The sequence below is a fragment of the Tachyglossus aculeatus genome, chromosome X3 (genome assembly GCF_015852505.1).
Source record: "Tachyglossus aculeatus isolate mTacAcu1 chromosome X3, mTacAcu1.pri, whole genome shotgun sequence".
Classification (NCBI taxonomy): domain Eukaryota; kingdom Metazoa; phylum Chordata; class Mammalia; order Monotremata; family Tachyglossidae; genus Tachyglossus; species Tachyglossus aculeatus.
In genome coordinates, this window is record NC_052099.1 from 32,831,390 (window position 1) to 32,844,577 (window position 13,188).

General features: G+C 47.3%; 1 protein-coding gene across 1 annotated transcript in view; it reads right to left on the reverse strand.

Annotated features, from left to right (window-relative positions):
• The window catches only part of GABBR2 (gamma-aminobutyric acid type B receptor subunit 2), a gene marked incomplete at its 5' end in the record, with an annotated part of 257,075 nt that overhangs the window by 5,753 nt on the left and 238,134 nt on the right, over nucleotides 1-13,188 (reverse strand). The window contains 4 exons of the mRNA XM_038770294.1: nucleotides 3,626-3,740; nucleotides 5,666-5,848; nucleotides 9,612-9,836; nucleotides 11,644-11,754. Of these exons, the coding sequence (XP_038626222.1) occupies nucleotides 3,626-3,740; nucleotides 5,666-5,848; nucleotides 9,612-9,836; nucleotides 11,644-11,754 (634 nt within the window). The remainder of the gene's footprint in view (nucleotides 1-3,625; nucleotides 3,741-5,665; nucleotides 5,849-9,611; nucleotides 9,837-11,643; nucleotides 11,755-13,188) is intronic.

Sequence of the window (13,188 nt, forward strand, 5' to 3'; positions counted from 1 at the left end):
AGCCTGAGGCGTCTATCACCGTGGTCAGTTCTGAAATGTCCTGATCATCATGTACTTCCCAAGTGCTTAGTACAGTGCTCTGCACACAGTAAGCACTCAATAAATACGATTGAACGAATGAATTTTTCATGACAGCCTCTTTGCTGTCTGAATGGCGGGGGCGAAAAAGTAAAAAAAAAAAAAGAGAAATAATCCACACGAAATAAACGGATTCTTTAAAACGGACACAGAAATGAGTTGCCCGTATTCTCGTTGGTGGGGCCTGAGGCGTCTATCACTGTGGTCAGTTCTGAAATGTCAATCAATCAATCAATCATATTTATTGAGCGCTTACTGTGTGCAGAGCACTGTACTAAGCGCTTGGGAAGTACAATCAATCAATTGTTTTTATTGACGCTTACTGCGTGCAGAGCACTGTACTAGGCGCTTGGGAAGTACAAGTTGGCAACACATAGAGACGGTCCCTACCCATGACGTCCTGATCATCATGGACTTCCCAAGCGCTTAGTACAGTGCTCTGCACACAGTAAGCGCTCAATAAGTATGATTGAACGAATGAATTTTTCATGACAGCCTTTTCGCCGTCTGAATGGCAGGGGCGAAAAAGTAAAAAAGAAAAGAGAAATAATCCACATGAAATGAACGGATTCTTTAAAAGGGACACAGAAATGAGTTGCCCGTATTCTCGTTGGTGGGGCCTGAGGCGTCTATCACCATGGTCAGTTCTGAAATGTCCTGATCATCGTGTATTTCCCAAGTGCTTAGTACAGTGCTCTGCACACAGTAAGCGCTCAATAAATACGATTGAACGAATGAATTTTTCATGACAGCCTTTTCGCCGTCTCAACGGCGGGGACGAAAAAGTAAAAAAAAAAAGAGAAATAATCCACACGAAATGAACGGAGTCTTTAAAACGGACACAGAAATGAGTTGCCCATATTCTCGTTGGTGGAGCCTGAGGCGTCTATCACTGTGGTCAGTTCTGAAATGTCAATCAATCAATCATATTTACTGAGTGCTTACTGTGTGCAGAGCACTGTACTAAGCGCTTGGGAAGCACAATCAATCAATCGTTTTTATTGACGCTTACTGTGTGCAGAGCACTGTACTAGGCGCTTGGGAAGTACAAGTTGGCAACACATAGAGACGGTCCCTACCCATGACGTCCTGATCATCATGGACTTCCCAAGCGCTTAGTACAGTGCTCTGCACACAGTAAGCGCTCAATAAGTATGATTGAACGAATGAATTTTTCATGACAGCCTTTTCGCCGTTTGAATGGCAGGGGCGAAAAAGTAAAAAAGAAAAGAGAAATAATCCACACGAAATGAACGGATTCTTTAAAAGGGACACAGAAATGAGTTGCCCGTATTCTCGTTGGTGGGGCCTGAGGCGTCTATCACCATGGTCAGTTCTGAAATGTCCTGATCATCGTGTATTTCCCAAGTGCTTAGTACAGTGCTCTGCACACAGTAAGCGCTCAATAAATACGATTGAACGAATGAATTTTTCATGACAGCCTTTTCGCCGTCTGAAGGCAGGGATGAGAAAGTAAAAAAAAAGGGAAATAATCCACACGAAATGAACGGATTCTTTAAAAGGGACACAGAAATGAGTTGCCCGTATTCTCGTTGGTGGAGCCTGAGGCGTCTATCACTGTGGTCAGTTCTGAAATGTCCTGATGATCATGTACTTCCCAAGCACTTAGTACAGTGCTCTGCACACAGTAAGCGCTCAATAAATACGATTGAATGAATGAATGAATGAAGCAGCGTGGCTTCGTGGAAAGAGCCCGGGCTTGGGGGTCAGAGGTCGTGGGTTCGAATCCCGGCTCCGCCACTTGTCAGCTGTGTGATTTTGGGCAAGTCATATGCCTCAGTTACCTCATCTGTAAAACGGGGATGAAGACTGTGGCCCCCCCCGTGGGACAACCTGATCACCTTGTAACCTCCCCAGCGCTTAGAACATCGCTTTGCACATAGTAATCACTTAATAAATGCCACTGTTAGCATTATTATTGTATCTACCCCAGAGCTTAGAACAGTGCTTAGCACATAGTAAGTGCTTAACAAATACCAACATTATTATTATTATTCATTCATTCCATCTATTGACTGCTTACTGTGTGCACAGCACTGTACTAAGCGCTTGGGAAGTACAAGTTGGCAACATATAGAGACGGTCCCTACCCAACAATGGGCTTACCGCTATTATGATTATCATCATTATATTATTATCATCATCAGTTACCTTGGGGCTTCAACAGACACACTGGACACTGGGGAAAAATCTGTCAGTTATCCTGACCTGTTTCCATTCATTCATTCATTCAATCGTATTTATTGAGCGTTTACTGGGTGCAGAGCACTGTACTAAGCGCTTGGGAAGTACAAGTCGGCAACATCTAGAGACGGTCCCTACCCAACAGTGGGCTCACAGTCTAGAAGGGGGAGACAGAGAACGAAGTCCAAAGTCACCCAGCTGGCAAGTGGCGGAGCGGGGATTCGAACCCATGACCTCTGCCTCCCGAGCCCGGGCTCTTTCCACTGAGCCACGCTGCTTCTCAAAATAAGACTGTGAGCCCACTGTTGGGTAGGGACTGCCTCTATATGATGCCAACTTGGACGTCCCAAGCGCTTAGTACAGTGCCCTGAACACAGTAAGCGCTCAATAAATATGACTGATGGTGATGATGAGGTAATCAAGGTTGTCTCACGGGGGGCTCACAGTCTTCACCCCCACTTTCCAGATGAGGGAACCGGGGCCCCGAGAAGTGACGTGACTTGCCCGAAGTCACCCAGCTGGCAAGTGGCGGAGCGGGGATTCGAACCCATGACCTCTGCCTCCCGAGCCCGGGCTCTTCCCACTGAGCCACGCTGCTTCTCAAAATAAGACTGTGAGCCCACTGTTGGGTAGGGACTGTTTCTATATGATGCCAACTTGGACGTCCCAAGCGCTTAGTACAGTGCCCTGAACACAGTAAGCGCTCGATAAATACGATTGATGATGATGATAAGGTAATCAACGTTGTCTCACGGGGGGCTCACAGTCTTCACCCCCACTTTCCAGATGAGGGAACTGAGGCCCAGAGAAGTGACGTGACTTGCCCAAAGTCACCCAGCTGACAGTTGGCGGAGCCGGATTCGAACCCATGACCTTTGCATCCCAAGCCCAGGCTCTTTCCACTGAGCCACGCTGCTTCTCAAAATAAGACTGTGAGCCCACTGTTGGGTAGGGACTGCCTCTATATGATGCCAACTTGGACGTCCCAAGCGCTTAGTACAGTGCCCTGAACACAGTAAGCGCTCGATAAATACGACTGATGATGATGATGAGGTAATCAAGGTTGTCTCACGGGGGGCTCACAGTCTTCACCCCCACTTTCCAGATGAGGGAACCGGGGCCCCGAGAAGTGACGTGACTTGCCCGAAGTCAGCTGGCAAGTGGCGGAGCCGGGATTCGAACCCATGACCTCTGCCTCCCGAGCCCGGGCTCTTTCCACCGAGCCCCGCTGCTATCTTTCCCAGAGTGATCCTGGGTGACTGGGGAGGGTAGAAGTTCAGGGAGGAGGGCTCCGACGCCGCTTATTACAGCGTCCGCTCCTCTTCGGCCCGGGGCCTCTTACCGCTTCGGATGCTTAGGATGTCGTTGATATCCTGGTAGTGATTCTGTTTTATGTAGGTGGTCTTTTCCGGGGTGTCCTGGAGCTGCATGGTCACTTCTTCTAAATCCTTATCCAGCTGGAAGACAGAAGCAGTTCGGAGCCAGGGTTTAGCAACCGGTCTGAGGAAGAGGGTTAAGCGCTTAGTCCAGTGCTCCGCACACAGCAAGCGCTCCGTAAATACGGATTGAATGAATTTAATGAATGAATCTGTCAATCAATCGTATTTATTGAGCGCTTACTATGCGCAGAGCCCTGGACTAAGCGCTTGGGAAGTACAAATTGGCAACACACAGAGACAGTCCCTACCCAACAGTGGGCTCACAGTCTGAAAGGGGGAGACGGAGAACAGAACCAAACATGCCAACAAAATAAAATCAATAGGATAGAAATGTACAAGCAAAATAAATAAATAAATAGAGTAATAAATACGTACAACCATATATACATCTATACAGGTGCTGCGGGGAAGGGAAGGAGGTAAGATGGGGGGATGGAGAGGGGGACGAGGGGGCAGCCAGGTTTCTGGGTGCCTCGGAGCCCCAGGGCCTGTGGAAAATGAGGTGATGCTAACTCTGAGGATCGCGGGGGGAAGAAGGAGGTCAAACAATTCCAAACTCAGATGCCCGCCCCATCTCCTCAGGGACTCCCAGCCCCTTCCCACCTCATTTTATCCCTTCTGGCGGAGGGCTGTCCAAGGGTAGGCCGAGGGAAGCAGCGGTCATCATCACGGCCATCAGCACCGCGGCCCCTGGGCCTGATTTCCCCCAGCTTCCTAACCGGGCAGCGGGGCTCCGTGGAAAGAGCCCGCCGAGCTTGGGAGCCAGAGGTTGTGGCTTCTAATCCCGGGCAAGTCACTTCACTTCTCTGGGCCTCAGTTCCCTCGTCTGGAAAACGGGGATTAAGACTGTGAGCCCCACGTGGGACAACCTTGACTACCTTGTATCCCCCCTCCCAGCGCTTAGAACAGTGCTTGGCACATAGGAAGTGCTTAACAAATACCAACATTACTAGTATCAGAGAAGCAGCGTGGCTCAGTGGAAAGAACACGGGCTTTGGAGGCAGGGGTTCGAATCCCGGCTCTGCCAATTGCCAGCTGTGGGACTTTGGGCAAGTCGCTTCACTTTTCTGGGCCTCAGTCCCCTCATCTGTGAAAAATGGGGATGAAGACTGTGAGCCCCCCGTGGGAAAACCTGATCTCCTTGTAACCTCTACAGTGCTTAGAACAGGGCTTTGCACATAGTAAGCGCTTAATAAATAACAACATTACTATTATCAGAGAAGCAGCGTGGCTCAGTGGAAAGAACACGGGCTTCGGAGGCAGGGGTTCGAATCTCGGCTCTGCCAATTGCCAGCTGTGTGACTTTGGGCAAGTCGCTTCACTTCTCTGGGCCTCAGTCCCCTCATCTGTGAAAAATGGGGATGAAGACTGTGAGCCCCCCGTGGGACAACCTGAGCTCCTTGTAACCTCCACAGTGCTTAGAACAGTGCTTTGCCCATAGTAAGCGCTTAATAAATAATAATAATAATAATGATAATGGCATTTATTAAGCACTTACTATGGGCAAAGCACTGGGGAAGTTACAAGGTGATCAGGTTGTCCCACGGGGGGCTCACAGTCTTAATCCCCTTAATCCTTAATAAATGCCATCATTATTATTATTATTATTTGCAGTTCTCAGAGATCCAGGGGACGGAGAGAGCCGAACAGAGGAGCGTCCATCCTCCCACGCCTGTGGCTTTCGTCGGAAAACCAGGGAGCGGGCTTGAGGAAGCAGGAAGCTCTCATCCTCCTCATCATCAATCGTATTTATTGAGTGCTTACTGTGTGCAGAGCGCTGTACTAAGCGCTCGGGAAGTACAAATTGGCAACATATAGAGACAGTCCCTACCCAACAGTGGGCTAAAAAGGGGGAGACTCCTTCCGTGTCTCTCGGGGCCCCGGGAGGAGTGTGGAATTTGGGTCCCCAGCTGGGCTGGACTGGGCCGCGCTCCTCTACCCACCTCTGTGATTTTCATTCTGAGGCGATGGTTTTCCGACTGGAGCCCTTCGAGGCGAGATGTGCTGGCTTGGTTGACGCTGGTGACGGACGTCGATGTTTTGGAGTCTTCTTTCTTCTGGTTCTGAGTGAACTGGAAGCGCCGGTTCTGGGTGGCTGCATCCGGGTTCGTCCTCAGCGTGATGAGCTGGGAGGGCAAACGGGAAAAGCTGAGCGAGAGAAACCCGGGCCAGGCTCCGGCTGATAATAATAATAATAGTGATGGCATTTATTCAGCGCTTACTATGCTCAAAGCACCGTTCTAAGCGCTGCGGAGGTTACGAGGTGATCAGGTTGTCCCACTTGGGGCTCACAGTCTCAATCCCCATTTTACAGATGAGGGAACTGAGGCACATAGAAGCGGCGTGACTTGCCCAAAGTCACACAGCTGACAATTGGTGGAGCCGGGATTTGAACCCATAATAATAATAATAATAATAATGATGGCATTTGTTAAGCGCTTACTATGTGCATAGCACTGTTCTAAGCACTGGGGAGGATACAAAGTGATCAGGTTGTCCCACGTGGGGCTCACAGTCTTAATCCCCATTTTACAGATGAGGGAACTGAGGCACAGAGAAGTGAAGTGACTTGCCCAAAGTCACAGAGCTAATTGGCGGAGCCGGGATTTGAACCCATGACCTCTGACTCCCAAGCCCGGGCTCTTTCCACGGAGCCATGCTGCTTCCCCTATGATGGAGACCCTCGGTTTAATTTTCTCCTCTCGTTCAACTCACCGCCAAGAGGGACCAAGCAATCGATCAATCCATGGTATTTATTGAACACTTCCAATGCGCCGAGTACTTTCATCCATTCAGTTGTATTCATTGAGTGCTTACTATGTGCAAAGCACTGTTCTAAGCGCTGGGGAGGTTACGAGGTGATCAGGTTGTCCCACTTGGGGCTCACAGTCTTAATCCCCATTTTACAGATGAGGGAACTGAAGCACAGAGAAGTGAATTGACTTGCCCAAAGTCACACCGCTGACAATTGGTGGAGCCAGGATTTGAACCCATGACCCCTGACTCCAAAGCCCGGGCTCCTTCCACTGAACCACGCTGCTTCCCCTATGACGGAGACCCTCGGTTGAATTTTCTCCTCTCGTTCAACTCACCGCCAAGAGGGACCAAGCAATCATCATCATCATCATCAATCGTATTTATTGAGCGCTTACTATGTGCAGAGCACTGTACTAAGTGCTTGGGAAGTACAAATTGGCAACACATAGAGACAGTCCCTACAATCGATCAATCCATGGTATTTATTGAGCGCTTCCAATACGCCGAGTGCTTTCATTCATTCAGTTGTATTCATTGACCCCTTACTGTGTGCAGAGCACTATACTAAGCGCTTGGGAGAGGACAATACAAAAACAGACGGACACATCCCCTGCCCACAGCGAGCTCACAATCTAGAGGACGAGACAGTCTCCATCCCCCCATCTTACCTCTTTCCTTTCCCCACAGCACCTGTATATATGTATATATGTTTGTACAGATTTATTACTCTATTTATTTTACTTGTACATAGCTATTCTATTTATTTTATTTTGTTAGTATGTTTGGTTTTGTTCTCTGTCTCCCCCTTTTAGACTGTGAGCCCACTGTTGGGTAGGGACCGTCTCTAGATGTTGCCAATTTGTACTTCCCAAGCGCTTAGTACAGTGCTCTGCACATAGTAAGTGCTCAATGAATACGATTGATGATTGATGATTAAGAGTATAGTACAACAGGACTAGCAGACATGATCCGTGCCTTGGAGGAGCTTACAATTTGTCAGGGGAGAGAGACGCACACGAGTCGGAGAAAAGTCTACGGGTGCACCTCCTTCATCTGGCAGCGTGGCTCAGTGGAAAGAGCCCGGGCTTTGGAGTCAGAGGTCATGGGTTCAAATCCCCACTCCGCCACTTGTCACCTGTGTGACTTTGGGCAAGTCACTTCACTTCTCTGTGCTTCAGTTACCTCAACTGTAAAATGGGGATGAAGATTGTGAGACCCATGTGGGACAACCTGATCACCTCATAACCTTCCCAGCGCTTAGAACAGTGCTTTGCACATAGTAAGCGCTTAATAAATGCCATTATTATTATTATTATTATCTGACTGATTGGCTTTGCCTGAGTAAACCTGTCAATATTCCAGCACCTCCAATAAACGCCACGGAACTGGATTAACTCATTGGGTCGCATGCCAAAGTCCTGGGTATATCTTATTCAATCAATCGTATTTATTGAGCCCTTACTATGTGCAGAGCACTGTACTATGCGCTTGGGAAGCACAAATTGGCAACATATAGAGACAGTCCCTACCCAACAGTGGGCTCACAGTCTAAAAGACTTATTCCTTCTCTCTCCCCCACCTCCCTTCCCATCTCCCTCCTCCTCCTGGATAAGGCCCTACTAAGAGCTCACCTCCTCCAGGAGGCCTTCCCAGACTGAGCCCCTTGCTTCCTCTCCCCCTCATCCCCCTCTCCATCCCCCTCATCTTACCTCCTTCCCTTCCCCACAGCACCTGTATATATGTATATATGTTTGTACATATTTATTACTCTATTTATTTTACTTGTACATATCTATTCTATTTATTTTATTTTGTTAGTATGTTTGGTTTTGTTCTGTCTCCCCCTTTTAGACTGTGAGCCCACTGTTGGGTAGGGACCGTCTCTAGATGTTGCCAACTTGGACTTCCCAAGCGCTTAGTCCAGTGCTCTGCACACAGTAAGCGCTCAATAAATACGATTGATTGATTGATAATGAGATAACGATAAAGAACCCCAGGTTCAGCCATTGATAAACGTGCAAATTTACACCCCCAATGGATTGCAGGTTTAAGCGCAAGGACGGATTTCTTGGATTTAGCGTGGCCTAGTAGAAAGAGCCCGGACTTGAGAGCCAGAGGACATGGGTTTGAATGTACTTCCCAAGCGCTTAGTACAGTGCTCTGCATATAGTAAGCGCTCAATAAATACGATTGATGATGATGATGAAGTCTGCCGCTTGTCTGTTGTGTAACCCTGGGAAAATCACTTGGTTTCCTGTGCCTGTTCTGTTGTTACATTGTACAGCATACAACGAGCTTAGTACAGTGCTCTGCACACAAGAAGCGTTCAATAAAGATGACTGACTGATAAAAACGGGGCTTCCATGTCTGTTCTCCCCCTCTAGACCGTAAGCTCATTTGGGGCAGGGAACGTATCTACCACTTCTATCATACTGTACTCTTTCAAGCACTTAATACAATGCTCTACACACACAGTAACTGCTCAATAAATTCATTCATTCATTCATTCAATCGTATTTATTGAGCGCTTACTGTGTGCAGAGCACTGTACTAAGCGCTTGGGAAGTCCAAGTTGGCAACATATAGAGGCAGTCCCTACCCAACAGCGGGCTCACAGTCTAGAAGGGGGAGACAGACAACAAAACAACATATTAACAAAATGAAATAAATCGAATAAATATGTACAAATAAACTAAATAAATAGAGTAATAAATACATACAAACATATATACAGGTGCTGTGGGGAGGGGAAGGCACTGACTGATTGATTTGGAAAACCAGCTCCACTCTCCCAGAGAAAAACGGACCGGGCAATAAAGTCTCCACGAGAAGCGGCACGGCCTAGTGAAAACAGCACGGACGCAGGAGTCGGAGGACTTGGGTTCAAATCCCGGATCTGCCAACTGCTTTCCACGTGACCTTGGCCGAGTCACTTCGCTTCTCTGTGCCTCAGTTCCCTCAATGGGGGTTAAATGCCTGTTTTCCCTCCTACTTTAACTGGCGGGACAGGAGCCGTGTCTCAAGGTACCCGCCCCAGCGCCGAGGACAGCGTTTGACGCACAGCAAGCATTTAACGAATGGCAGAACGACAAAAAAAATAAAAGATGAAGTTTTGTGAGGAGAGACACCTACCTTCGGCACGAAGACGAGGCAGAGGGTAATTGTACTGCAGAAAATAATGACCAGGGCCACGATGCAGAACTGAACGTTGGGCTGATCCCTGGTGAGGAAGGATACGGCCGCCCCGATGATGCACATGATCCCCACGTTGTACACGCTCATCCCGATATACTTGCTGTCGTTGAGGGCGGGGATGCTCACGTTTCTCGTCTCCCACGCTAAGAAGCAACCGAACAGCTGAAACGGGGAACAGAAAAGGCAAACTTTTCCTTTTTCCTTTTTCCTTTTTCCCTGAGGCGGGCATCCAGGGGCGGCACCTAGGCCACGTAGCCGAAGGATGGCAGAACGATTTATCGGCAGAGAGCCTTGCCCACCACGTCAGATCTTACATGCCCAGCCGATGAAAAGGAGCCCGGGCCTCGGAGTCGGAGGATCCGGAGTCTAATTCGATCAATCAATCAATCGTATTTATTGAGTGCTTACCGTGTGCAGAGCGCTGTACAAGTTGGCAACATATAGAGACAGTCCCTACCCAACAGTGGGCTCACAGTCTAAAAGACTGTGACTGTAGAAAAGCTACTTAACGTCTCTCGGTTCCCTCGCATGCAAAATAATAATAATGATGGCATTTATTAAGCGCTTACTATGTGCAAAGCACTGTTCTAAGCACTGGGGAGGTTACAAAGTGATCCGGTTGTCCCACGGGGGGCTCACCGTCTTCATCCCCATTTTCCAAATGAGGGAACTGAGGCCCAGAGAATAATAATAATGATGGCATTTGTTAAGCGCTTACTTTGTGCAAAGCACTGTTCTTAGCACTGCGGGGATACAAGCTGATCAGGTTGTCCCACGTGGGGCTCACGGTCTTAATCCCCGTTTTCCGGATGAGGGAACTGAGGCCCAGAGAAGTGAAGTGACTTGCCCGAAGTCACACAGCTGACAGTCGGCGGAGCCGAGATTTGAACCCATGATCTCTGACTCCAAAGTGCGTGCTCTAAAATGGGGATTCAATACCCGTTCTCCCTCCTACTTAGACTGAATCCAATCTGATTGTATGGGGATCTACCCCATACCCACCTCCTCCGGGAGGCCTTCCCAGACTGAGCCCCCTCCTTCCACTCCTCCTCCCTCCGCCTTACCTCCTTCCCCTCCCCACAGCACCTGTATATATATTTGTACATATTTATTACTCTATTTTATTTGTACATATGTATTCTATTTATTTTATTTTGTTAATATGTTTTGTTTTGTTGTCTGTCTCTCCCTTCTGGACTGTGAGCCCGCTGTTGGGTGGGGACCGGCTCTAGATGTTGCCGACTTGGACTTCCCAAGCGCTTAGTCCAGTGCTCTGCACACAGTAAGCGCTCAATAAATATGAGTGATTGATTGATTGATTGCACACAGTAAGCGCTCAATAAATATGATTGATTGATTGCACACAGTAAGCGCTCAATAAATACGATTGATTGATTGATTGAGCCACGCTGCTTCTCTAACAGTGCTTTGCACAGAGTAAGCGCTTAACAAATACCAAAATTGGTATAATTATCACTGCAATGCAATAATAAACAGATACATTCCCTGCCCACAACGAGCTGATAGTCTAGAGAGACCAAGTGGGCCCTCATTCATTCATTCATTCAATCGTATTTATTGAGCGCTTACTGTGTGCAGAGCACTGGACTAAGCGCTTGGGAAGTCCAAGCTGGCAACATATAGAGACTGTCAATCAATCAATCAGTCGCATTTATTGAGCGCTTACTGTGCGCAGAGCACTGTACTAAGCGCTTGGGAAGTACAAGTTGGCAACGTATAGTGACGGTCCCTACCCAACAGTGGGCTCACGGTCTAGAAGGGTCCTCATGAGTCCTTTGGGGGCAACTCCGACCTTTAATGAATCGGAACTCGGCACTCCTTGATCCCGGACCTTTAATGAATCGGACCTCGGGGCCAAACTCCTTGTCGCACCGTCTCCCCTCCAATGCCACCCCACATACGTGCGTCCCCGCACCGGTTCGTCAACACGCCGGCCCGCCATACCTACCATGAGAAGCCCTTTGTAGGCATAGACGATGCCAAGCCAGATGGTCATGTGGGTGTTCTCGCAGTGCTCCAGAATGGGCCGGATGGAAATATCTCTCCCGGCGGGGTCCGGCTACAGAGGGGGAAAAAACAGAAACGCACCCGCCCATCAATCCGGCTGGCAGAGACAATCAGGGGATCTTCATTTATTCTACCCCACGCGCGTGCTTTGGAAACAGAACACATCCCCTACCTATCAGCGTTTCATTCATTGAATCCTATTTATTGAGCGCTTCCTGTGTGCCGAGCACTGGACTAATCAATCAATCAATCAATCGTATCTATTGAGCGCTTACTGTGTGCCGAGCACTGGACTAAGCGCTTGGGAAGTCCAAGTCGGCAACACATAGAGAGACGGTCCCTACCCAACAGCGGGTTCACAGTCTAGAAGGGGGAGACGGACGACCAAACAAAACATATTCACAGAATAAAATAAATAGAATAGTAAATACGGACAAGTTAAATAGAGTAATACATATGGACAAATGTACATATATGTACCCAACAGCGGGCTCACAGTCTAGAAGGGGGAGGCGGACGACAAAACAAAACATATTCACAAAACAAAATAAATAGAATAGTAAATATGTACAAGTAAAATAGAGTAATACATAGGTACAAATGTACATATATGTACCCAACAGCGGGCTCACAGTCTAGAAGGGGGAGGTAGACGACCAAACATAACATGTTCACAAAATAAAATAAATAGAATAGTAAATATGTACAAGTAAAATAAATAGAGTAATAAATCTGTACAAATGTACATATATGTACCCAACAGCGGGCTCACAGTCTAGAAGGGGGAGACGGACGACCAAACAAAACATATTCACAGAATAAAATAAATAGAATAGTAAATATGTACAAGTAAAATAGAGTAATACATATGTACAAATGTACATATATGTACCCAACAGCGGGCTCAAAGTCTAGAAGGGGGAGACACACAACCAAACATAACATATTCACAAAATAAAATAAATAGAATAGTAAATATGTACAAGTAAAATAGAGTAATAAATCTGTACAAATGTACATATCTGTACCCAACAGCAGGCTCACAGTCTAGAAGGGGGAGGCGGACGACAAAACAAAACATATTCACAAAATAAAATAAATAGAATAGTAAATATGTACAAGTAAAACAGAGTAATACATATGTACAAATGTACATATATGTACCCAACAGCGGGCTCACAGTCTAGAAGGGGGAGGCGGATGACAAAACAAAACATATTCACAAAATAAAATAAATAGAACAGTAAATATGTCCAAGTAAAACAGAGTAATAAATCTGTACAAATGTTCATATATGTGCCCAACAGCGGGCTCACAGTCTAGAAGGGGGAGACAGACAACCAAACAAAACATATTCACAAAATAAAATAAATAGAATCATAAATATGTACAAGTAAAATAGAGTAATAAATCTGTACAAACATACATACAGGTGCTGTGGGGAGGGGAAGGAGAGGACTCAGTCTGGGGGAGGGGGCTCAGTCTG